This window comes from Drosophila gunungcola (assembly GCF_025200985.1).
Source record: "Drosophila gunungcola strain Sukarami chromosome X unlocalized genomic scaffold, Dgunungcola_SK_2 000036F, whole genome shotgun sequence".
Lineage (NCBI taxonomy): Eukaryota > Metazoa > Arthropoda > Insecta > Diptera > Drosophilidae > Drosophila > Drosophila gunungcola.
Genome location: NW_026453188.1, coordinates 163,547 through 187,349, shown reverse-complemented (window position 1 = coordinate 187,349; position 23,803 = coordinate 163,547). Strand labels below are relative to the sequence as shown.

The following is a 23,803-nucleotide window of genomic DNA, read 5'->3' as shown; positions in this document are numbered from 1 at the left end:
GCAAAAGTTTTTGGCCTCCCCCGACGACCGACGAACGACGACCTATGTACGACTACGGGTCGAAATCAGTTACGAAACTCTCAAATAGAGAAGGATTGCGAGAAAAGTGGAATTAACCAAGGGTAGCCAGAGTCAGGATGAGGGAAAAATCTGCTCAGCTCTGCTCTGGAACTGTGGGTAAGTAAATTGCGAAGCTTTCGGTGGCAGGATTGCATACAATTTGTTTTATGGCCATGGCGTGCACATTAAACGCGCACTTAATCACACGCAATGGGCGTGGCAGATCCTGGGCCAGTCCGCCCACCATCGTCTGTGGCGACAAATCAAATTGATTTCGTTTTTGCTTTGGCTTCCCTTTACCGATTTTTTGCCCCTTTTCTTTTTGTTGCCTTCTTGTTGTTTTGCGCCTTATTAAATCACTTTTATTGCCATTGAAATGTGGAGAAAGTTGTGCGGAGGCGTCGACGGTGGCGATGGCGATGGCGATGGCTGGGCGTATATGTAATATGATTTTTAGCTGCGCACCAAAAAATAATTCATATTTATGGCAAAATTTCTTGCTCAGTTCATTGGCAAAGTCGTCAAAGAAGGGGAGAGCGAACATCATGATGTTGTCTGGGATAGAAGTAAATGATATTATGTGGCCGACTGGATATATACATATATTGTGGTGGAATACATTTTTTAGGGAGAGGAAAGGGATCCGCCACGGGCTATTTGGTCGGTGGTTGCCCATAGTAAGGCATCCGTTTGGCCCTAGGCTACTACCAAACCGCGCCATCGAATATGTCTTTGTGCGCCTGACAACCACCGTCGCACTACAAATCGACAAGACAAACAATGCGTGAGCCACTAGAGACTGAACATTGAGTCAATGGTTTCGGATTCCGCCTCAACTTTCGACAGATGACTCTTGACCATGAGATGGTGAGGATTAGACTTTGGCTTGGTGAGTATCGAATGAACACACTCGAGACTTATTTGCTCCCTGCTATCTTATATCCCATGTACTTTAATCACATTTGGCTGCAGAAATTCTCCAGATTCCCATTTAATGAGTTTTGCTAGTTCTGTTAAGCATTATCATATTAAATTATTGATAACTAAATTGGTGTTTGTAAAATATGTAATTGCAATGAACAACAATAACAATTTATAAATTTCTTGGTTAGCAGAACTATTAATACCATTGGCTTGAAATCTTATTTTTAGACCGAGAAAAGTGATGTTTTTTTGGTATTTTATTCTAGCATTTCTCAAGAGGCTATGGCATAATAACCCTGCTTAAAAAATGTTGAACCATTTTTCCCCACTATCCCTTTTTTGCTAACCTAATCTACAGGCAACGGTGAGGCAACCACCCAAAAAAAAAAAAACCGGAAAAAAAACTACACCGACCCTAGATTCAGCCACAGCGTTTCAGCGAGGCGTGTAATTAAATTTTCATGCCACCTGCCTGAGAGTTGGGCTTTAAGGGAGGGGGAGGCGGCGCGGAAAAATGGTGGACGGAGTGCGGAATATGGGAGTGGCATACAAAGAATGCAAATTGTCGGGGCTATTCCAAAATGCAAGCATCAACGCCTTTGAATGCAGCCAAAGCAGGCGGAAGTAAATACAGCAGCAGCTTCCCCTTTCTTCCCTATTTTTTGTTTTTCTTTTTCTAATTTTCCCTTACTTTTTTACCACTTTTCTTCTCACCTGCCACTCGACAAACGACACTCAAGTGGTCAGGTGTTAACAGGTAAAAACAGCGTGCTTGAATTTAGCTGCTTAAATTTACTTGATACTCATATGTTTAGGCCATATACATTTTTTTTAATATTTATAAAGTAATAAATTATGTATTTGGATATTTAAATAAATTGTTATATATATATAATTTAAATTTATTTGAGACTTTTAATAGTGATAGCTGCTTTCTTGTTTAACGTATGCTTAAGCTAAAATTAAACCGAGGAAGGTTTACAATTGGAAATACCCAAGAAATGCGCCCTTCTATGACCACAACATACCCTGGAATTCAATTATCCCCAGCAAGCTGGTGGGCGTTTGTCTATATAACCTATCAGATTCGATTGGGTAAACAAACCAAACAAGCAAACAAAACAACAACAGCCTTCAAGCAACACAAACAGACGACGCCGACAATAACAACAGAACTTCTCGCCCACTTATCAATTATTCTAAACTACATCTACATATATACATTTCGCCAAGATGCCGATGGTGTTGCCATGTCGTTCGCGGGCCACCAGTAAACTTCATGCGGATTGTTATGATCGACTAAGGAAACGGATTTATTTGGAAACGCCACCATTGTCAACCATTGAGGAGGAGATAAAGTGTGGAGTTCGCCGAGATAGGCCCGTAAAGCCCAAGGAGCAGAGGCGACCATTGCCGCCGGGCACACGGCCACCCAATCCTTTGGACATTCCAGGAAAAAACGCCAAACGACCGGCAGTGGGTGGTGGAAAAGCGCCACCACGTGTCCGCGAATACGACGGGGCAAAGGCCACATTCTTTCACATCAAGGGACAATCGTGGGAATCCAAGGGTTATGCGGAACTCTCCCAGGGCGAATTAGATCGCATGAGGGCATCGAGACCGAAGACCACCGAGGAACGGCGAGCGGAACAGGATCGCCGGATGGAGGAGCAGCAGTACCATACCGCCGAAGCGGAACGTATGCGCAATTATTTCCATGACATCGATGAACAGCGCAGGGAAATGGAACGTGAAACAGAGAAAAAAAACGCTGACGAGGCCGAAGAAGATGTGAATGAAGAGCGAAGAGCCGAGGCCAAGAGATTACAGGTAGGAGTGTAAATCAGAAAGAAAATTAAACTCAAAACGAACCATTACCAATATCCTTCTCAAGTTTAAATTATCTCAGACTTGTAACATTCTTAAGATGTTTTAAAACTAAATGTCGATCTATCACAGTTAAAACTGGAAAAGCAATTGTCGATTGTGCATCATAATTCCATCACAATGTTCTCTATAAAGATAAAAACACTTTTGATAAATAGCTAAAAAAAAAAAAAATACAAAAAAAATTAAAAACTCCAACTATCGATTTTGTTGTGTAGACAAAAATATCGAATTTTCTAAATATCATTAAATTTAAACTCAATGCTCTCTGTACTAAAAAATATACTTTTGATTAATCTTTAGCTTGCGACATTGTTGTTTAATATATGTTAAAACCAAAAGTCTATTAAGCATTAAGATGTACCATTGTTGAACAAAAAAAAAAAAAAATCGATTGTCATATTGATTGCCAAATCGATAAATTGACATTTCTGTGCATCTCTTATTGCAGGTCCTCCATCGCGCATTGGAAGCCAAACATGAATCAGACTCGCGTGTAAAAGCCGCCACTCGTGCAATTTCTGAGGCCAAATGCAGTGCCATGTGGACGGCACAGATTCGGGAAAGAAAACTCCTTGATCGCATCCAACTCGATCACGATGAGGAAATGGCGCGCAAGAATCGGGACTACAATAATGCTAAGTGGGGCACTGTGGAGCAACATGATCAGGCCGAAGAGGAGCGACGCAGGCAATTTGGAAATGCTGTTCGCGAACAAATCAGCGATCGTGAAAAGTTGAGATACATGGCCCAAGATCGCCTGCGCATGGAAGCTCAGGACTTGCGTGCCATTGTGGATGAGTACAAAAAGGCCGAAATGGCTGAAGGCGAATCTCGGTCTCGTCGCAAGTTGGCCTACAGAGATGAGCTGAATAAGTACACCAAATTGCATCGCAATTTTGTGCGCATGATGTGTGAACAGGATCAAAGAGATGAAAACAGGGCCTATGAGTATCTAAAACTGAAGGAACAGCAACTAAAGCTGCAACGTGCAGAACGCGAGGCCATTGCAGAGGATGAAAAGCGCAAACGGGATGTACTATTTGCAGTGGGTCAGAAGATTCTCGACGCGAAGGACAATCGCGAGGAGATGCACTTCCTTGCCGAACACGAACGTTTGGAAAGAAAATACAGGGAAAACGAAAGAAAAGCAGCCGAGAAAGAGCGAGCAATGACCGCTGATCTTAAGCGAGCCATATGGAACAAATGGAGCATCTTAGCCAAATGAAGGCTTGCTATTATGTGCAACGTGAAAAGGAACTCAAGGAGATGATCCAGTATCGGCAGAAGCACGAGGAGCAAATGAAGCGCGAGGCCGATGAGCTGGCCATCAAGAAGGCCTGTCTTCGCACTAGTGTATCCTGTCAAATTGAGGAGCGCGAAAAGGCTCGACGCAGGGAACTAGAGGAACAACATTTGGCCATCGAAAGGGAAAGGGCGGCTGAAGCTCAGCGACAAAAGGAAATCGATACGGTTATTACCGTCAAATTAGATGATCTACAAAGGCGTGGATGTCTGCCCAATCTGGCCGTTCGATCGCTAAAAGGTCGTGTCGCCAATGCCGGCAACAGAAATAAGCTGGGCTTTGAATTAAGTTAGTTTTTCTGTTCAATTTGATGCCCCGCAAAAAAAAAAAAAAAAAAAAAAAAAAAAATAGCACACTGATATAGCACACACACACACACTGCTCACGTTGACAATGGCATAGATGGCTTTTCGAGCTTGGCGGAATTAAAACTTGCAGCATACTATATATACTACTACTACTACTACCACTACCCTTTGCGGTGGTGGCAACTTTTCTGTGTTCGTTGGGTGGCGGCGGCTACTGCTGGTTTTCCTCGATGTTTGTTGTCAATTCAACAAGTTAAAACTACAGACCGCAGACAGAAAGATATATAGACAGACCGAAACAACTGGCACTCATTAAGCCACCGATGATAGAGCAAACAAAGTTTTTTCTATCGGTTCTCTCCCTTTTCACATACATTAAATACACACACATTTCTGAAATCAGAGCAACTAAAAGTAAACTTTATCGTGCAGCATTTGCAGCTGTAAAAACTGTAAAAAAAAAAAGGTTAAAAAGTTAAAAAAAAGAGGGAAAGCTTTTAGTTAAATTAATAACTGACTTATGCGTGGGCTTAAAATGTATTCAGGGATTATTTAAAGCTAATTAATTGGTTTTTAAACAGGTGTTTATTTTTTTGTAACATTTACAACATTATTTAAGTGCTTGAAAAAAATAGTTCGAAACAATTTTTAATAAATATGGCACACCATAATAATATCAATCAGTGTTATTAATTAAAATTCTAAAATTTTAAATTAAAATTAATTGGTTTTAAATCTTTTTAAAAATGTTTAATTCAATTTAAAGTTATAGTTATCACAACAAGTGGACTATATTTCAAGTAGAAAACTCAAACTAATAAAAGATAATATATATTTCTAAAAGAAAAAAAAACTAAACCAAACACGTAGCTAAATCGAGTATAAATCACAAAAGGGGCGCCCCTGCCACGCCTTCTCGCAAGAAGCTATCAATTCTGTAAAGTCACAGAACAGAACGCTGAGATTAATTGAGTCGGATAAATTTCGCCGGGCTAATACGTCTTTGGGAATTAACCCACGATAGATGAGTGGGGGCCAAAACCAGCCCACACACATACGGATTAGACTAAATTAAGTTGAGTATAAGTAGAGAGCATTTGTTTCACTTAAATTTCCTTAAAGCGAAATTAATTTCACTTGGCCGACTATTGATTTGATTTTGTGAATTTTGTGAGATAGATAGCAGGGACGAATGGGTTAAGCTGACCATGACTGCATGGCTGCGGGTCATTTCTCATGACGGTCTGCTGGTTAATGATGCAGAAGAATGTTGCCCTTGAATGAACCAATGCTAAAAATCGGAACATGGGCCGAAATCGGGTTAAGGCTGAGATGAATGGGTTTTTGTTCTGGGAGTTAAATGAAGAGAGATACTTCTGAATGGCTTAAATACTAGCCATGATGCAGCGTTTATGGGAAATCCCCACAAGCACACACACACACACACACACGTTACTATACAATATAATTGCCAGTTCCTGCCTGTCGAACACAAAACAAAAATCATAGCATACTTTTCTGTGTTGGCCGGAAAACAACAAAGCAAAATCCGATAAAAACAAATACAGTAGCGGGTAAAACTATAAAACATGTACCATATTTCAGGAAAATATGTTTTTTTCAAATAAATCTGTTTACGATTTTAAGGAGTTGCAGATTTTTAGTCATTGGTATTTTCTATCACTAAATATTCCAAACTATTTTACATTTTTTACAAGCGAAATTTAACGATTGTTAGAGCAAACATAAACATTCTTTTGAAAGGCCATTTTTAGCGCTATTATTTTGTACGCATCTGTATATTTGCTATATGTTGCACATATGTATATGTGTACACACAGACGCAAGGCATTTGGAAAGGAGGGTAGCTATGTGCTTGGTAAAACAAACAATAGTAAAACTGATTAAGTCGGGAAAAACCACATCAAGCTAAACGATGATGAAGAAAAGACCAAAAGATTACGAACGTTGAACGCTGAGCACAAAAGGGAGAGACAAATGGTTGAAAAGAAGAAGTCCGGTGGAAAAGGAGAAGGAGACGGGGACGGAGACGGAGACAGAGACGAAGGACATGTGGGGAAAGTTAACTTGATGCGGGCCAAGGATACATAAGCACACATGGTCACTGAAGATGAAATCGAGGTACAAAGAATAAAAGAGTACAACAAGAAAATGCTACCACACATACTTGCAAAGTACAACAAGAAAATTCTACCACACATACTTGCAAAGCCCCGAGCATATCGAGCATATCGAATATATAATATATATAGATATATATATATATATATATATATATATATATATATATATATATATATATGCGGCAATTTGTGAGATATGATAGTAATACTCTACAGCTTTTCCTCCTCTCTCTTCCTTTTTTTCCTTTTTCCTTTTTTCCCTTTTTTCATGTTTTCATTTTTTCCCCAACAATGATAGCAAAATTAGTCATTGTCCTCAGCTTCACCTCCTGTCATTTGCATATATGTGAGAGAGGCTGTGTGACTGTGTTTTGCTATTCCTAACAATTATGTACAATTTACTTTGCATAACACTCAAAAGCAGAGGTTTAAAAGTCGGGCCAGGAATGACGAGGCTGGGACAGAGACCTGGCCAAAGCCAACTAGTTAGCATATTTGTTGTTCAGTCCCCCAAGTGGCTTTAGACCCAAGGAATTCTCACAGGAACAAAACAAAAACAAAGCAAAAAAGTAAAGGGGAAGCATGGAATACCAAAAAGAAAAAAATCAGTAGCTAGAAAAATAAAATCAGGGTATCAAAAAAAATTTAACCCAACAATCTAAACAAAAGTAAAAAGTTTCCAGAGTACCAACCACATGGAAGGCAGTATTTTAAACTGTGTCCCGAACAACACGCTTAACTCTAAACACAAAAAAAAAAAAAAAATGAAAAATAATTCCACAACCTTTTCTCAAAATAAAATATGCAAGAATCTGTATGTTATGGTAGTTTTAAATGTAACCTTACTAGTACTCTTCGGACACCACACATGTGCGATTGTGTTGAGTGGTTTCGCAGCTGCAAAAAGTTGGGAATTATTAGAGCCGGGCTTAACAATATAGAGAGAGAGAGAGAGATTGAAAAAACATTGGGTAGAGAGCAGGTGACAAATTGGTGGCTAATGTGTGAGAAAGATAAAGAGAGAGAGACAGAGAGGGTGGATTGGTGAGTGGAATGTGGTGCACTATAAAGAAAAGAATTGGGGTGATTTACGTATAAAAGGTGAACAGGATTGGTGCAACTTCTTGTCTTGTCCAGTGAGTAAAAAAAATGCACTCTGGTAAAAAAAAAAAAAGTGCACAAATGTGACAAATATATATGGTGATTTTTTCATTGAATAATATCGTATCTTTGGTTAAGTAGGGTGAAATACATAACCGTTTTGATCGTGATATTTGCTTAACATTTTTTGAGATTTATCAAGGTGAAAAGTATAACCTTTCTGTGATGAGCTATGGTGAGCTATGGCGGGCTAAGTGCAAGCTGGAGAACCAAACTAATCCAATGTGAACCTGAAGTGAAAACTGTGTGGAATAATACCGGTGAACAGTGAAACAGGCAGGTGAGAAAACAAAAGCAGGAAATGGAATCATGTTCGAAATGCTGTGCAAATTCTTTTTTGGGCAATGTTGTATAGTCGAAAAATTCTCATTGATTTTTTTGTGTCGGTTTTTGCTTCTTGGTTTTAGGTTCCATTTCTCTTTGTTTGACTTTCTATTTTTTTTTTTTTTTTCAGTTTGTTGACTTATGGATTTTTAGTTTTTTGTTGTGGTACTTTTGACTTTTTGCTAACCTTGTGTGGGGTGTTTCGCTTTGGACAATTTTGTGATTTTGGTTGCATTTGGTTCGATTGTTGGTGAGCTGAATTTGAAAACTGATTTTGGTTGTTTTTTTTTTTCTTTTCTTTTTTGTTTCGATTTGATTTGGCTTTGTTTTTGATTGGTGACTTTTTTGATTTGGCGATTTTCGATTTTGATTCGTTTTTATTTTTGCTTTCGATAATATTTCGATTGAAGTGCAAGATGGTGAGGGCTGTACAGGTATGAGAACTGAGATATCGAATTGAGATTGAGTGGTGGTGGTTTGATCTGATCTGAATTAGAACTTCTCCGATATGCTATAGATGCGCTTAACGCTAACGCACTTGCGTCGCAGTCGCTCGCACTCGATTTCCCTGAAATCGGCGTGAGAATTGGCGCCCAACGTGTGGCCCGAAACGGAAAGAAGATCCTGTCCGGTGGCAATGTCGTCGATGGCGATGTGATGGATCCTGGGAAGCTGCTGTTGTCGTGTGGCGGCACAAATGTCCGGTTCACTGGTGGCTCCTCCCACGTACGAATGCTGTTCCTCCCGATCCTCGTCGTTGTCGTTGTCGTCCTCGTTGTCCTCCTCCTCGCCAGGCGAATACTCCTGCTCTTCGGACTCAACAAGATCGTCTAGATTCTCGGCCAGATATTGTATTTCTTCCTCTTCACACTGTGGACACTGTGGTTCTTCGGGTGATTCCAATTGTTGTTGATGCTGTATCCCCGAATGACACTGGCTCTGACTGATGATGGCCCTTTTGAGCTCTACGAAAAGGGGCGACGACGGTTTCAATTGTAGCGGAGCCACTACTGCCGGCTGTCCGGGCTGATCGAAAAGACTGGGTGGTATCTCACCGGCCGGCAGTGGTTGACTGGTAATAACAGCCGCTGCGCCCAGAACACTATGTCCTGAAACGGCACCTGCCTCGGGGTGTATGCGATTATCCGAGTTTGTCGACGAGAACTTTGAGAGCAGTGACCTTGAACTGACTTTATTCTTTAGCTGCTGCTGCTGCAGATAGTAGTAGTCCCGCGGCAGGGAATTTGTGGCATGCAGTGGATCCTCCGGATCGTAGTAGCCCAAGGCGGCAGGTCGAAACAGACCGGGAGTGCTTAACGAATGCAATTGCTGTTGATTCTGAGATTGCGATTGAGACTGCGATTGCGATTGCGACTGGGATTGCGATTCCTGATCGTACGAATCACTAATCACACTGGCCGTTGAGGCGGTGGGCGTGGTCGTGCTGCCCAACGTCGACTGCGAACCGGCGGCAGCGGCGGCCGCGGCGGCGGCAGCGGCAAACTGAGCGCCCAGCAATGGCGTCAATCCCGCCAGGAATTGTTCCTGCTGCTGCTGCTGTCGCTGTTCGTCGAGTTCGCGGCGATAGGCTTCGATTTGGTCACTGGGCGATGGGGTATTACTGTGGATGCAGCCCTGAAAGAAATCCAATGCCTCGTACAGGATGAAACACAGGCCCAGGACGAGGAATGTCTCCATCATAAGCAGCTGGTAGCCATTTAAATGTTTGCCGAGCGAAACGGAAACGGAAACGGCGGCGGGATTCAATCGAAACGAGACGAAACGGAACGGGACGAAACGAAACGAAACGGAAGTTAGCTTGCGCGTTTACCGAAAACTGAACGAAAAAACCTTTTTCTCTTTTACTCGATTTCAATTTCGTCTCTTGGCTGCTTTCGCTTTATTTTCAACACTTTGGCACTTCATTTTCCCTCATTTGGCTTCTCGTTTGTATGAGCTTTTACTCCTTCTGTGCTTTTTGTTATTTTTTTTTTTTTGTTGTTTTTGTTTTGTCTAGGGGTTGAGTTTTATCCTTGGCTGGAATTGAAATTGAAACTGAAGCGTTTCCTTTGTTATTCAATGCAAATTAATTTCGAATTTGTTTCTCGTTTGTTTTGTTGGCTTTCTTTTGGCCTCTGCACACTTTTCATTTGCATAAATTAAATACGTAATTTATATATATATGTATATAAATATGCTTTTTTTTAAAAGATTTTTTCGTGTGCTTTTGTTATACTTGTTGGTGGCAACGGAAACAGTTAAGGAACAGGCAGGCAAACGCACATACATTGACACATACACATACCAGTACATTAACGATATATATTTATATATACAAGAATTATATAGAGCATATACTATAAATAATTATTTACAGCAGATCTGACCAGCAGCAAAGCAGATAGTGGACCAAAGTTCTAGCTTTGTTTTTATGTTTATTGTGCTGATTGCGTGTGTGTGTGAAAAGTTTGCAATGGCTTTTGGCATCGGTGTGAGTGTGCAAAAATTTCGAATTCATAAAAGAGACATAAAACTGGAGACCCCAGGGAGTGGCGAATCCATAGAACAGCTCGTAAACCTCCCCCCGAAATAGCTGGCAACTTTCTATACAATTTGTTAGGGACGACACAAAATTTCAGAGATCCTCGAAGGAACGAATAGTTTCATTTAAATAATGTAATTAACTTTTTTGAAGGTTGTCGACAAATATCCTTTAAAGCCTTCACGTAAAATAAATGAGAACTGAAAATACCCTAAATACTAAAAATCATTGAGATTATAGAAAAATTACTTATCTAGAACGAAAGAATACTAATAAAAAATATTCTTGTGCCTAAAAAGTCGGTGAATTATTGAGGAGTACAAACTGTCCGGCAACTAAATGTACACAAATGTAAATTATATCACAGAGCATTCAATGCAAAGCGACTTGAACTCATGCCTTATTCATGGTGGATTTGGAGTTCGAAGTAAGATGAAATATGTTTTTTATATGTATTGAACATTTTGCACTATTTGTGCATGGATATTATTGGATTTTGTCCTTTTTCTCTATTTCTCTTTCGCTGTGAATCAACTGTTTGCATTTGAGATTTTGTTGCACTTTTTATGGTGAAAACACAAACATTTCTTTTGTTTGCCAAATGCCATTGGTTTTCGGACTCCCTGCTGTCATTATAACAAATGATTACTGTTTGATTCGTGTGCTGTGCAATTGAAATATTTCGCAATATTTCGCATATTGGAAAAACTGACAGCCATGAAAATTGAATGAACTCAAAACTCCAATGTAAACAACTTCATTGACCAACAGGGTAAATAGTGCCCTTTTTCGATGTAGAAGTTTCAATTGAACAGATTCAACATGAGTTCGATGAAAATTTACAATCATTTAACTGACATCATAGTCATAATAATCATAAAAATCAACCAAAAAAAAACGAATAATAATCATAAAAGCATTTTCGTGTGGCTTTACACAGCTACCCCTTTTTTGAACCCTACAGTGGAGCAATGATGCGGAAAAGGGCAAAACCGGAGTCAGGGTCGAGATCTCCCTTTTTTTTTTTTGCTTTCTAACCCCCAGTAATATACTGTGGCCAATCCCCAAGCCAAAAGCCCCATGGTTCCCATCAAAATGCACAACGTGTCGTTATTTATGCCCAACCCCTCTCTCAAATCCTCTTTCTAACCACTTCGGCTTAACCCTTAGCATGACAAAGCGGGCCTCAGGTCCCAAAAAGACCCCCAAAGCGGACGACAAAACTCAGGAGAATGCATAAGCCGCGAAACGAATTGAGGCGGCCAAAACAGGATATACGAAAAAAGTAGTTTATTTAAGGCATTGCACAGAAAGAAAAAACATACTAAAAATGACTGTCTATTGACGAGTTAAACCACTTTTTTGATAGAATTTTGTTAGGACCAAATGTTAAATAAATGTTGTCAAACATTTTTACTAGCAGTACAAAATTTTATAGAAACTCTTGGTTACATTTTAATTCAAATTAAAGCCCCCTAAACCATAAGTTAACCCAATTATTTCTCTCAACTTTCCTACATTTTATTTTACAATGAGTGAAACAAAGTTTTTGTACATTAGTTGACAATTTAAAAGCTACAATTTTAACAGTAAATCACTGCTGATTAATATCCCCCATTAAGTTAAGGATGACAGGCAATGATTATGCAATTCAAACCGAAAGTATATTCGGCTCAATTTGTTAAAAAAAAACTTTCGTCCGATTTGTTTTGATTTCTGATGTCGAGGCACTCTCTAATTAAATTTTTAATGTGTGTTGTGGAAGGATGAGGAGGGTAAGAAAGGAAAAACTTTTCCGGCTGCTGCTGTTGCTGCTTGGAAAACTTCAAACAAATTCCAAGTAATTGCACATTGAAATTGACAGAGACAGGGACAGCAAGATAGAGGGAGTGAGGAAGAGACTGCTGGAAGGGGTGAGAGGAAGACAGAGAAAACTGCAGTCTGTGGGCCAAGTTAAGGGCAGATTGTTATGCCCGCGTTCAACTTTACATGGCACATAGTCTGTTTAAAGTTAGTTCAGAACAATAAAAACAACAAGATGCTAACGAGAAGCACACATATACATATATATTTATAAATAAAGAGCGAGTGAGATGGCTACAATGTAGAAGAAAGAGACAGCTAGAGAAGGAGTGCTGCCTGAACGAGTGAAGCTTAAAATTGTTATCAACAATTTAATCATTGAAAACCATTAAAAAGCAAACAACAAGAACTTTCCCTTCTCCTCTTTTTACCCGTGCTTTTTCCAACAGTTTTTCCTCAGTTTTTCCCGCTTTTTTGTTGTTGCTTTAATTGCTTTACACAATGCAGCTGTGATTATGGTCACCAGAAGTAAAGAAGTGAGACAGCAGAAGTACACGGAAGTGAAAGGGAAAAGTGATGGGGAGATCCGATAATTTCATTGCGCTATTTTTCTTTTACCATATTTTTTGTATTTTAAAATGAATGTCCAGTTTTTACTTTTTTCACTCCATCTTGTTTTCTTGCATTGCCTTTAATTAGAAATAGAAAGGGAGGCCACTACATCTGCGTCAGTCATTTGTTTTCGTCACACACGAGTTCATGTCATGGTCAACACATGCGAAGACAACTAACAAAATGAAAATGCGGAATAGCCCACAATTTGACAATGTCGCACTGCAAATTCTCTAAAGAAGATGAAAAAATACGCTATGAGTAAAGTTTATTCCAAAATTTAAAGTATAATTATTGAATTAATTGAAATGCAATTGATTCACCAGTAAATGAACCAATGAAATCCACATAAATTCATCGGTGAATTCAGCAATTTATTTTAAGAATAATTTAACCAATTAACTTACAAACAAAAAAACGGAAGATTGGTTAATGATTTAAAGATTATATATATATATCTATATATATATAGATAAGATAACCAATTAAGTTACTTTTAACTATACCAATTAATTCAGAAACAAATATTATAGCTTACTAAATTTAGTTTTTTTTCTAGATTTGCATATATTTTTTAAGCCTGTGGACTCTCTGCATTGAAGGTTATATCTCAACGGCAACTGACTGTCACGCTGTTGGAATTCAGTTGCAGCAGTTTTCTTGGCTGCTCTTGTTTACTGTTCAAGGCACTTCATTGTGTGTGGCCAAAGGGGGTTTTTGGTAGGAAAATTGGAGGAAATGGTAGGGGCTGGGGCCGGAAAAGGACTGGTAGCAAAAGTAAACCAACATAAGTGTTGCGACGTTCGTTTTATTGTTGTGCAAACGGGATGCAGGATATGGACCGAGACTCGGACCTCAGCAGGTCATGTTAACTAACCTCGTTTCTGGACCCCCGACCCAACCATCAACCCCCATTTGTTGCCCTCTCCACTTTGTCCTTGTGCCGCCTGCCGCATAAATTTTTAAAACGCTTGCCACTGCGGCTTGTCAACTGCAGCAACCTTGCCCTTGTTGGCTGCCACGCCCTCGAAACGCCCTATGCCCAACGCACCCCTCACCCTCACCCTCACAAAAAAAAGAACCAGCAATTGTGACAATTTTAAAACAATTACAACAAACTCATTGAACAGAATAAATTGACCAGGCGAAGAGGGAAAAAGAGAAGCAGAGTACTAGGTCCAGTGGCCGAGTTAACAATTTGTGAAATTCGGATTCACGAGCTGACCGCAAAACCAACGGAAACATGAGATCATTATGGGCACGCACTGTGTGGCCTACATCATAAATACACATATATTATGTGTGTATCACCCATAATTCTGATGAATTGGGGTTTTGTTGGGGGATGCGAATGGGTAGCATCAAGTGTCAATTTACTCAATCATGTTAACCAACAAAGCAAGCAGGCCGGCATTAAACGATAAGAGCTATTAACAATAATCATATTGTGGCTTCTTTAAAAATTCTCCAATTTAATAGTGAATAACAAAACCAGAACCTAGCATTGGCATTTAAAAAATCATAAGTAAGTAAATGTTAAAAAAAAAGGGGGATAAGTGTGACTCTTTTCAATTGGTTTAAACTTTAAAGCTATAATTTAGTCAAAAGGTTATTTTTAGTGCCCATGGTCGTTATCTCACTCAGAAAAGAGCGTCAACGCCCAACGTTATATTCGTTAATCTTTAAACCAGTCATAATAAAAAAAAAAAACATTGAAAACTCTTATGATTTGTAGAAATCATATGTATCAGCCTTTTGCTGAACTTTAATCATGAGTCACCCCAAAAGTCTCCTCGCACGAAAAGTCCACCCAACAGCACCCAAAACCACTTCCGTTCCAGCTCTTCTCGTGCCATCTGCATATCCGTGGTGCAAACTTTTGAAGTTTGTTTTCGTTCAATTTGCTGAGCAAACAACTGAACCATTAAGAACATCTTCAGCGGCAGACGAGCGAGTTCATCTGAAAGTGGAAGTAGAAGCCCGCGGCTTTCGAAGATTTGCAGAATGTGGTCGTCGTCGTCGTCGTCGTCGTCGTCGTGGCTGGAGTTGCGAAATAATTAACCAAATATTAAAGCTATCACACTGCGAAAGGGCGAAAGCTTTAAGTCCTTGGCGGCAGAATTAACTTGCATTTAGCATATTGTTGCATTTTACCAACTCTTTTGTATACCATCATATTATAATCTTTCGCATTCAAATTCCTTTTTATGCTATTTTTAATATGCAAAGTATGCATATATGGACTTTATTTTATTTCCCATCGCTTCGACCATGATGTTTGCTTTCATTTCAGTTCAGTTCAGTTCAGTTCAGTTTCGCATCGCATCGCATCGCATCGAAGAATGCCTTGTATGCCTGCCTGCCTGTCTGCCCCCTTTCCTCTTTCCTTGTATTGACTTCCCGTTCTCCTTTTTTTCTTCAGATGGTCATTAAAAATATGAATTTTCATGGGTACACATGCACACAAACTGGGCACACCACTCAATGGAACACTTAAATGAATTACAGTTCTCAGCTTGGCTTTCCATACATTTTTTGTTCATCGAAATCTGTTCGAATTGAATGGCTGGATGGCCGGGAAATAAAAAAAAAGACGAGAGGACGGAGGACGGAGGACGGAGGTCGGAGGAGATCGGAATATGCTTTTCGTCCGATTCATGGGCGGCCATAATCCCGGGGAGAGGCAAACGGGCATTGGACATAGGACCTTGGCACTCCCCGTTTGCATTCTTCTTTCACAGCCATTTTGTTGGAAATCTGTTCTTTTACTGGTGTCTTAAGTACTTTTTTTACTTTGGTATATTTTCAGTACAATATTGATGGGCCAGTTTTGTCTATTACTTATATATTTAAAAAAAAAAAAGAAGTAACACGCAATGCTTTTTATTATTCCAAATTTGTGTGTATTAGTATTTATACCAAGTAATCTATTTGATAAAAAGATCATTTCTAATTTTGCGAAAATATCATCTAAATCGATAAGAATAAAACCAATTTATCGATGATTTTTTATCGGACAAGTTCTAGTGCTCGAAGCAATCCAATTACCAATTTCCCATTCCAATTGTCAGCACAGAAACCTATCGATGATAAGCACCAGGAAATCCCATTGGGGATCTGACACAAAACAACAATAATGGAATGAATTTGAACTCCCCCATGGCCAAACCCCCTCCGCACACACACACACATACACACAAAAAAACACTCTCACACGCACACAAACACCTTTCATTGTCAGATGGCTGGGATGTTGGCTGCATTATTTGACGGCCATTGAAAAAGTTTGCCACAAATGAAATGGCCCAAAGGAGCTGTCAAATCTGCTGCGTTATAACATTTACTATGAGCCTGCAGGGGCGTAAAGAGGGGATAAGGTAAGGGAGGGGGTCACAAGGGTTAAGGGTAAGAGGCAGCAACACAAAGCGACGAGCAAAAGTTGCACAAAAATTGACAAAACATAAATAAAATATGGTGCAAACAATAAGGAAGATTTTCGGGAAGAGGAAAAGACATGTGACACAAACAGATGCCAGGTGAATTTTTTTTTTTCTGGACAGTGGGGTGGGAATTATTTGGGGTGGACCCTGTCACAGTGACGTTAATATTACCCGATAAGTATTGACATAAGTGGTGGAGTGGAAGAGTGGCGACAAACAAACACACAAACAAACAAAATGATGAAAGAGCCCGACTGGTGGCGGCAGGGTTGCCATCGTTATATAAGAGCACACCAACTGCCAGAGTTGCTATCGTTATATATATCCAATTGCCATTTTACAATGATGACGTAATTGATTTTTAAGCAAATACAAATACACTTTGTCAGTGAAAAGAGAAAAGGACAGACATACCGAGGGAAAAGAGCGGAATAAGAAAAGATTTCCAAATAAATAAAGCGAAACGTGCAAACATCGATGACGACGAGCGCTTGTTGAAAACCTTAGGCTAGAACCCTCCAAAAAAAAAAAAAAAAAAGAAATCCCCGAGTATATCAAGTAAAAGGCAAAGAAAGAAAACGAAGCTGTGGGCTGGGTGGGCTGAAGGAGCTACAAGCTCGAAGAAACGTGCCACGACTGCAGGTGGAACTCAGGTGTGCGTGTGTGTGCAGCCACTTTTGAGTGCTTGCACAACGGGCACGACTTTTCTTTATTTACATTTGCTCCTTTTACATCAACACACACACTAACTCGCCGAAAAGAAACCGAAAAAGGGAAAAATCAGCACTTGAAGAAATTATCGTCAAAAATGAAGACACTAGAAATATGCATTCTAGTTGATGTCTGTCCAACAATAAAGTTACGAAACTGCGAAAGTCCTTTCATTTCATTTACAACAACAAATTCCTCACTTATATTTTTTCATAATATAAAAAAGCCATATATTTTATTTGTCGCAGTGCTCTAAACGAAAAACCCTGTTAAAATCATGGAACGAGAAATGGAGAGAGTGGTTCTTAAACCGTGATTGCAGCTCTTTATAAAGTGCTTTCCCCCAGCCATAATTCAAGCACTTTTCCCCACGAAAAGAAAGAAATTATCTTGAACGGTTCAAGGGACAATCCAGGGCCAAAAACAAAACGTTGAACTTGAGTTGGGACAGTTAGAGCTAATTTGAGCTTGAGTTCTGGAATCAAGGACTAAACTGTTAAGGCTTATTAAAATATTTGAAGACTGAAAAATGAATGGTGTATGAAAAAAATGGTGTATTTTTATACCCTTGCAGAGGGTATTATAATTTCAGTCAGAAGTTTGCAACGCAGTGAAGGAGACGTTTCCGACCCTATAAAGTATATATATTCTTGATCAGCATCACTAGGAGAGTCGATCTAGCCATGTCCGTCTGTCCGTCTGTCCGTCTGTCCGTCTGTCCGTCTGTCCGTCCGTTTATATGCAAACTAGTCTCTCAGTTTTAAAGCTATCTGCATGAAACTTTCCCAAAAGTTGTCTTTCTATTGCAGGTAGTATATAAGTCGGAACGAGCCGGATCGGACGACTATAGCATATAGCTCCCATAGGAACAATCGGAAAAATAAATGAAAAAAAATTATAACTTTGCTGTTTTTTAATTTTTTGTTTAGTTCTTCGACATATAGTAATGGTAAAATATTTCCGATTTACGGTTTAAATTTCATCAAAATCGGACGACTATAGCATATAGCTCCCATAGGAACAATCGGAAAAATAATTGAAAAAAATTATAACTTTTCTGTTTTTTAATTTTTTGTTTAGTTCTTCGACATATAGCAATGTTTAATTATTTCAGAATTATGGTATAAATTTTATCAAAATCGGACGTCTATAGCATATAGCTCCCATAGAAATAATAAAAATATATAAAATAACTATCTAATAATTGAGCTGCAAATAATCATAGTTTCAATGTTTTTTTTTAGCACATACTCAAGTAAATCATAATTTAAATGTTTTCAAAAGTATTTAATTAATGCAATAGCTGCAAGGGTATATGAACTTCGGCTTGCCGAAGTTTGCTTTCCTTCTTGTTTCAAGATATATTTATTCGAAAGCACTGACTTTTCACACATAACATGAATAACAACAATAACAACAGCAAATTTTTAAGTCGATTGAAAAATAAAAAATTACAAAACAAAAATTCAACACCTCATTCAGTAATCATTTTTATTTTTTAAGTGAGTTGTATTTTTGAACCATAAATAAATGTTCCCATAAATTTAAGCATTTTAGGGGTTTAATCGTATAATTATAAGTTAATTGAATGCATTATTTATCATTGCCACGCCATTGCCAAACATGTGTGTAATTGAATATTGAACAATTAAAGCCAAAAAGCTTAAGCCAACAACTTCTGCCTCGAAGCTGTGCTCGTGCATTGCATGCTCTACATACATATATTTCTATATATATTAAGATATATATTTGGATATATATTCAGATATATATTTAGATATATGTTTAGATATATATACGTGGGTGTTTTGTGTACGTGTATGTGCGAGTGCAAAAGCTTAGATTAGTCATTTGCATCTGCATCCACAACCATATCGCCCCGCAAGTCCATTGCCCCGCATTAAACGCCATAAATCCTCTTTCAAAATGGACTCCATTGATTAGAGCAGCAGGAGCAACAACAACTGCCGCATCCACAACAGCAATAACCCCACAGCAACAACAACCATCAATAAACAATTAGTCGAACAAAGGTTTTGCAGTCTTGAGCATATTGAATGAGATGAATTCGCTTGGGTGCTCAGAGGCTTGAAGCCAAATCCAAATTGTTGCAACTCTTAATGTTGTTGGATATTGTGATGATTCCGGGCTTAAAGTTCAAAAGCCTCCAATTGATGGACAATCCTGATTTAATTATGTCTGCATGTCGGGCTCAATTCATCGATGAGCCGTTTATGTTCTCTTAGTTAAATTATAATCAAGACAGAGACCCACAAATGCATTTTGATTGATATACGTTTGGGGAGCTTTGATTAATCAATGGGATATTAACAAAACCCATGTTAACGTACTATAAACTTTTGTTTAGGGTTCTTATTTTATTGAAAAACCAAATTCAATAAAGTAATAGATAAAAAAAAGCTTTAAATATTATGTCAAGACGAAAAAAACATTTAAATGTTGGCAATTATTTATGGTTTCCATTGAAATGGAATTTAAAATAATCTAAAGATTTTTTTTGTTTTTAATAAACTAACCAAACTTGTACTACAATCTGTAGTATTTTATTTTTCTGACAACATAAACAAAATCAAACAATTACAGAAAGAAAATAAACCCGCAAGCAAAAAAGCCTATATAATAAGCTGGCTCATCGATAACGAAACTGAACATGAAGATAATGAGTTTGATGATGATTTCGTTGACACACACACACAAAAATCCCTACACACACGAATTGGTTGTTGTTGCTATTGCTGTTTATGTGCTCGTTTTTATTGCAATTGTTATCGCTCTGCTTCTTGTTCATATTCCCCAATCCCATTTTCTGGACTTTTCTTTGGCTTATTTCGTCCGTCTTCTTTTTTTGTGTAATATATTTTATTGTTTTTTTTACGCTTCAACAAACACACAAACACACACACACAAGCAAGGAAACAAACAAACAAATAAATGCACGCACACACGCATAAAATTTATTTTATTAGCATTTGTTTACATTTTTCTGTAACATGTACATATATTTTGTTTTATCTTGACTTATCACTTGGCACACAGCAAAGAACAATAAAAAAAATATTTGAAAAAAAATTTGAGGCAAGGCGAATAAAAAATACTCGAAATTTTTGGTTAGGAATTATTTGGTTGAATTTGGGCGCGCGTCAACGAAGTCGTCGGCGTTTTGATCAGTTTTGTGTTTAAGCTAATTTTTTGTTGAAGGTTTTTCATAATTTATTTAATATTTAATGTATATTTTGAATTTCTATAATTTATACATTATTAAAAGGTAGTTCAGTGGCTACCTCTATTTGTTTAAATCCTTCCGAAACTTGTTTGCATTTGCCGCTTGTTTTTATTTTCGTTATTTCTTTGGTATTATGTTTTTTTTGGCTAGTGTTTTTGTAGAATTTTGTTGTTTTTTTATTCGAAATTATTTGTTGTTATTTTGTTTATTGTATGGTATATTTTATTATTTATTTTAACCGTGCTCGACGACCGCTTAACGCCCGTATAGAAAACAGACTGCGGCGACCAGTAGTGAGATTTATCCCATGAAGATAAGTGCTGCAGACGAGCGTTCGTTTTCCCCGAGCTGAAACGAATACGCACACACACGCACAAATAGCACACACACACAGTACACACAGGAATAACACTCACACACACATAGAAAAACGGAGAGATGGCGGGCAACTTTGTGTTGATGTGCTTTCTGTTCCATTTTCTTTTTGCAAACAGTCAGCATCCGCTGTGTGGCTGTGTGTGATTGTGTGTGCGTGTATGTGCTCTAATACCAAAGCCGAAAGCAAACCCGAATGGCATTTTCATCTGAAAATCTCTTCTTCGGCTTTTCTTCTCTTTTGCACTCTGTACCTCTCTTTTTTTCGTCCCGGTCTCTTTCACTGTGGTGAAAAAGGAAAAGCTCTGGTAGCTCTTCGTCGAAAAATTGCGAAAGCAGGCAATGCGATCTTGTTATTGCCGGCTTAAAGGCATTCTTTTGAATTTCTATTAAAACTGCGTTTAATAACATAAATTCGGTACAAAAAACAGAAACTCCTACTCAATTCCTTTAAAAAAATAAATAAATAAATAATAAACATTCTAAAATATATATGTGAACCAGGGTTTAAAAAAAACAGTGTCTCTCGTCGTTTATATGAAAACCAAAAATTTGAATTTTAAGATAATCTGCAAGTTTTATAAAAATTACTCATACGACACGTTGTGTCACTTAGAATAAATTATTTTATCAAAGGCAACAGTACGTATGAGTGATGATAAGTACACCTTCAAACACATTTTTTGCGAGAAATTTGTTTTGGCACGAATAAAATGCACCAAAGCGCATAATAATTAAAAGCGAATTAGAGTAGGACCTTATTCGTTTAATAATTCGTATTCGGGTCAACTTTTTACATGTAAATGTAAAAAATTAAACCAGTCAACAAAAATTAATGTGCTAGTCAATGACTTTTAAAATTCCATTTTTTTTAATTCCCTTGCTGGCACTTTAGAATCATTTTAAACAATTAAATAAACCGAAAGCAAAACAAACCCCTCGTCCTGCCTTTTTCGCTCTCTTTACTCACTCTTACTAACTGTGGTGGGTTCAAATTTGCGTTGAAGAGATTGAAAAGCTCGCACAAAAGCTACGCTTTTCCTACATTTTTCTTACAATTTTAGGGAGATGGACTGCAACAGTTACAACAGTTGAACGCAAATCAAGAAAGGGAGATTTACTTAATGATGGCAGAAAACAGAATCATGGGTGGCTGGGTGGTTTAATGGGTATTTCGAGTGGCTGTCATTAAGCACAAATAAGTTGCTGTGGGTGTATGTGTGTGTGTGTGCGTAAAACACTAGGGGACACAGCTAATTCGAACGAAATTAGGCAAACATTTAATGAAGCAATTAGCAAATTTTTGGTTAGATGCCCTTTTCCTTAGTTTTCCCACGAAAATATACTTTGATTTGCCATTGATATTCCGCAAATTTGTGGGACTTCCGGTGCACGAACTTACCTTAACGTGAAAAGAAAACGATGAAACATCTCCCGAAAAAAATAGACCCAAGCCCCCTTTCAAATTCAAAGATTTCCCCGGGTGAAGAAACCGCATGGAACATCAAAGGGGATTTCACTTTAACACATCAATGTGTTCTTTTTCTGGCCAAGGAAAATTGCGTTTACTCACCTGAAAATAAAAAAGAGAGGGAAAGCACGTTAGATGGATGGCAAAAAGTTTTCTTATTTTACACATATGTATACTAATATTTAAATATATTTAAAACGTTTTTATATTTTATTTTCTTTCTGCAGTCAAGACCCTTTAACACTTACAATTGAAAAGGTAAAAAAGGCAGGGGAAAAGTGTAGGCAACTTTGACATGAGTAAAGTGCAAAATTCTGTTGCATACTTTTTCGGGCCTCGAGTGTTGGGAGTTTGCTACAAATTGTTTGTAAGTGAATTTCACTGGGGAAACACAATCCTTGAGGTTAAGCAGTGTGTGTATTTTAAATGAACAGATTTATTTGGAAAGTAAAGTATAAATACTTTACTATTATGATTTGAGAAAAATGAAAAAGCATTGCCAAGAAAATTTAGCAACACAAGTATTGATCAAAAGCCGCTCCTCGAATCATTAAACCCTATAAAAAATTAGCCCTGAACAAATGAAAACTATGGAAGGCAACGTAAATTGAAGCCAAATCAAAACCGATTCTGTTTTTCTTGGCATTTGCCATTGTGTTTGGCAATTGTGTTGCCTGGAATTGGCCATTTTAGTGGAACTTTTGTTGGCCGTATGCACACGGCACAAACTACCTACTACCTGGGAAATTGTACGGCGGGGAAATCGCTACGGAAGTGGACTAAAGTTAGATTGATGATGTCTCAATAAACCCCATTAGGGGATTGCCATCGAGACCGCCGACGATGACTGCAATATAATATCGCAAATGAATTGCCCGCCCTTCTAGGTGGACTCGATTGGACTGGGTGGTGGTTTATGGGTGGTATTTTGATGATTGTGCACCTGCTGCTGGCACAATTCAATGCTCTAATTGGTAGCAAAGTGGAATAAACTATTGCCCAGGCGAAACTTTTCCCGTTGCTCTCGGCTCCTTTTGATGTGTTCGGATGCTACGATGCTCGGATTTTCGCAGGACACGATGGCCTCTAAGAAAAATGAATCACGAGCCAACTAACTGTAAAAATTCATTATGTTCCTGAGCAGCACAAGCTCAAAAAAAAAAAAAAAAAAAAAAAAAACAGCAACAAGAAGAGGAAAAAATCAAAAAGGCAGAAAAAATGCTTGGCGACAAAATACTTGTGTGACTGAAATTGAAATTCCTTTTTTCTGGCCAAAGGAAAAAATGGTTGGAAAATCCAGATATAGAGATAAAGATAAAGGTACATGGAAGTATTTCATCATCATCATCTACGTTCTCAGTCAAGTGTGAAAATCGATTAAAAAAAAGTTTATTGGTAAATTTTCCTAATTGGCTTAGCTCAAACTTTGTTGTTGGCTTTTTTCAGGTTAGTTGCATATTTCAGTGGCTTAATTTGCTCGCCCGCAGCAGC

The 23,803-nt window shown here is 38.3% G+C and overlaps 3 protein-coding genes across 8 annotated transcripts in view; 1 reads left to right on the top strand and 2 right to left on the bottom strand.

Annotated features, from left to right (window-relative positions):
- The window catches only part of LOC128260661 (neurobeachin), a 183,926-nt gene that overhangs the window by 79,328 nt on the left and 80,795 nt on the right, over positions 1–23,803 (bottom strand).
- On the top strand, positions 2,035–4,860 carry LOC128260658 (trichohyalin). Its single transcript, XM_052993815.1, is given in 3 exon segments — positions 2,035–2,814; positions 3,323–4,064; positions 4,067–4,860. Coding segments are annotated over 3 exon segments (1,743 nt in total). The 5' UTR covers positions 2,035–2,217; the 3' UTR covers positions 4,471–4,860.
- On the bottom strand, positions 8,393–21,220 carry LOC128260659 (uncharacterized). 6 transcript variants are annotated; one of them, XM_052993816.1, is made up of 2 exons: positions 20,525–21,220; positions 8,393–10,169 (listed from the first exon to the last, which is right to left on the bottom strand). In XM_052993816.1, exon 2 carries the CDS (start codon positions 9,813–9,815, stop codon positions 8,607–8,609), a length of 1,209 nt encoding a protein of 402 aa, XP_052849776.1. In that variant the 5' UTR covers positions 9,816–10,169; positions 20,525–21,220; the 3' UTR covers positions 8,393–8,606. The 6 variants fall into 6 exon arrangements, with proteins under 6 accessions (XP_052849776.1, XP_052849780.1, XP_052849777.1 ...); XM_052993820.1 differs by having other exon boundaries at positions 8,393–10,151; XM_052993817.1 differs by having other exon boundaries at positions 8,393–10,181; positions 20,525–20,542.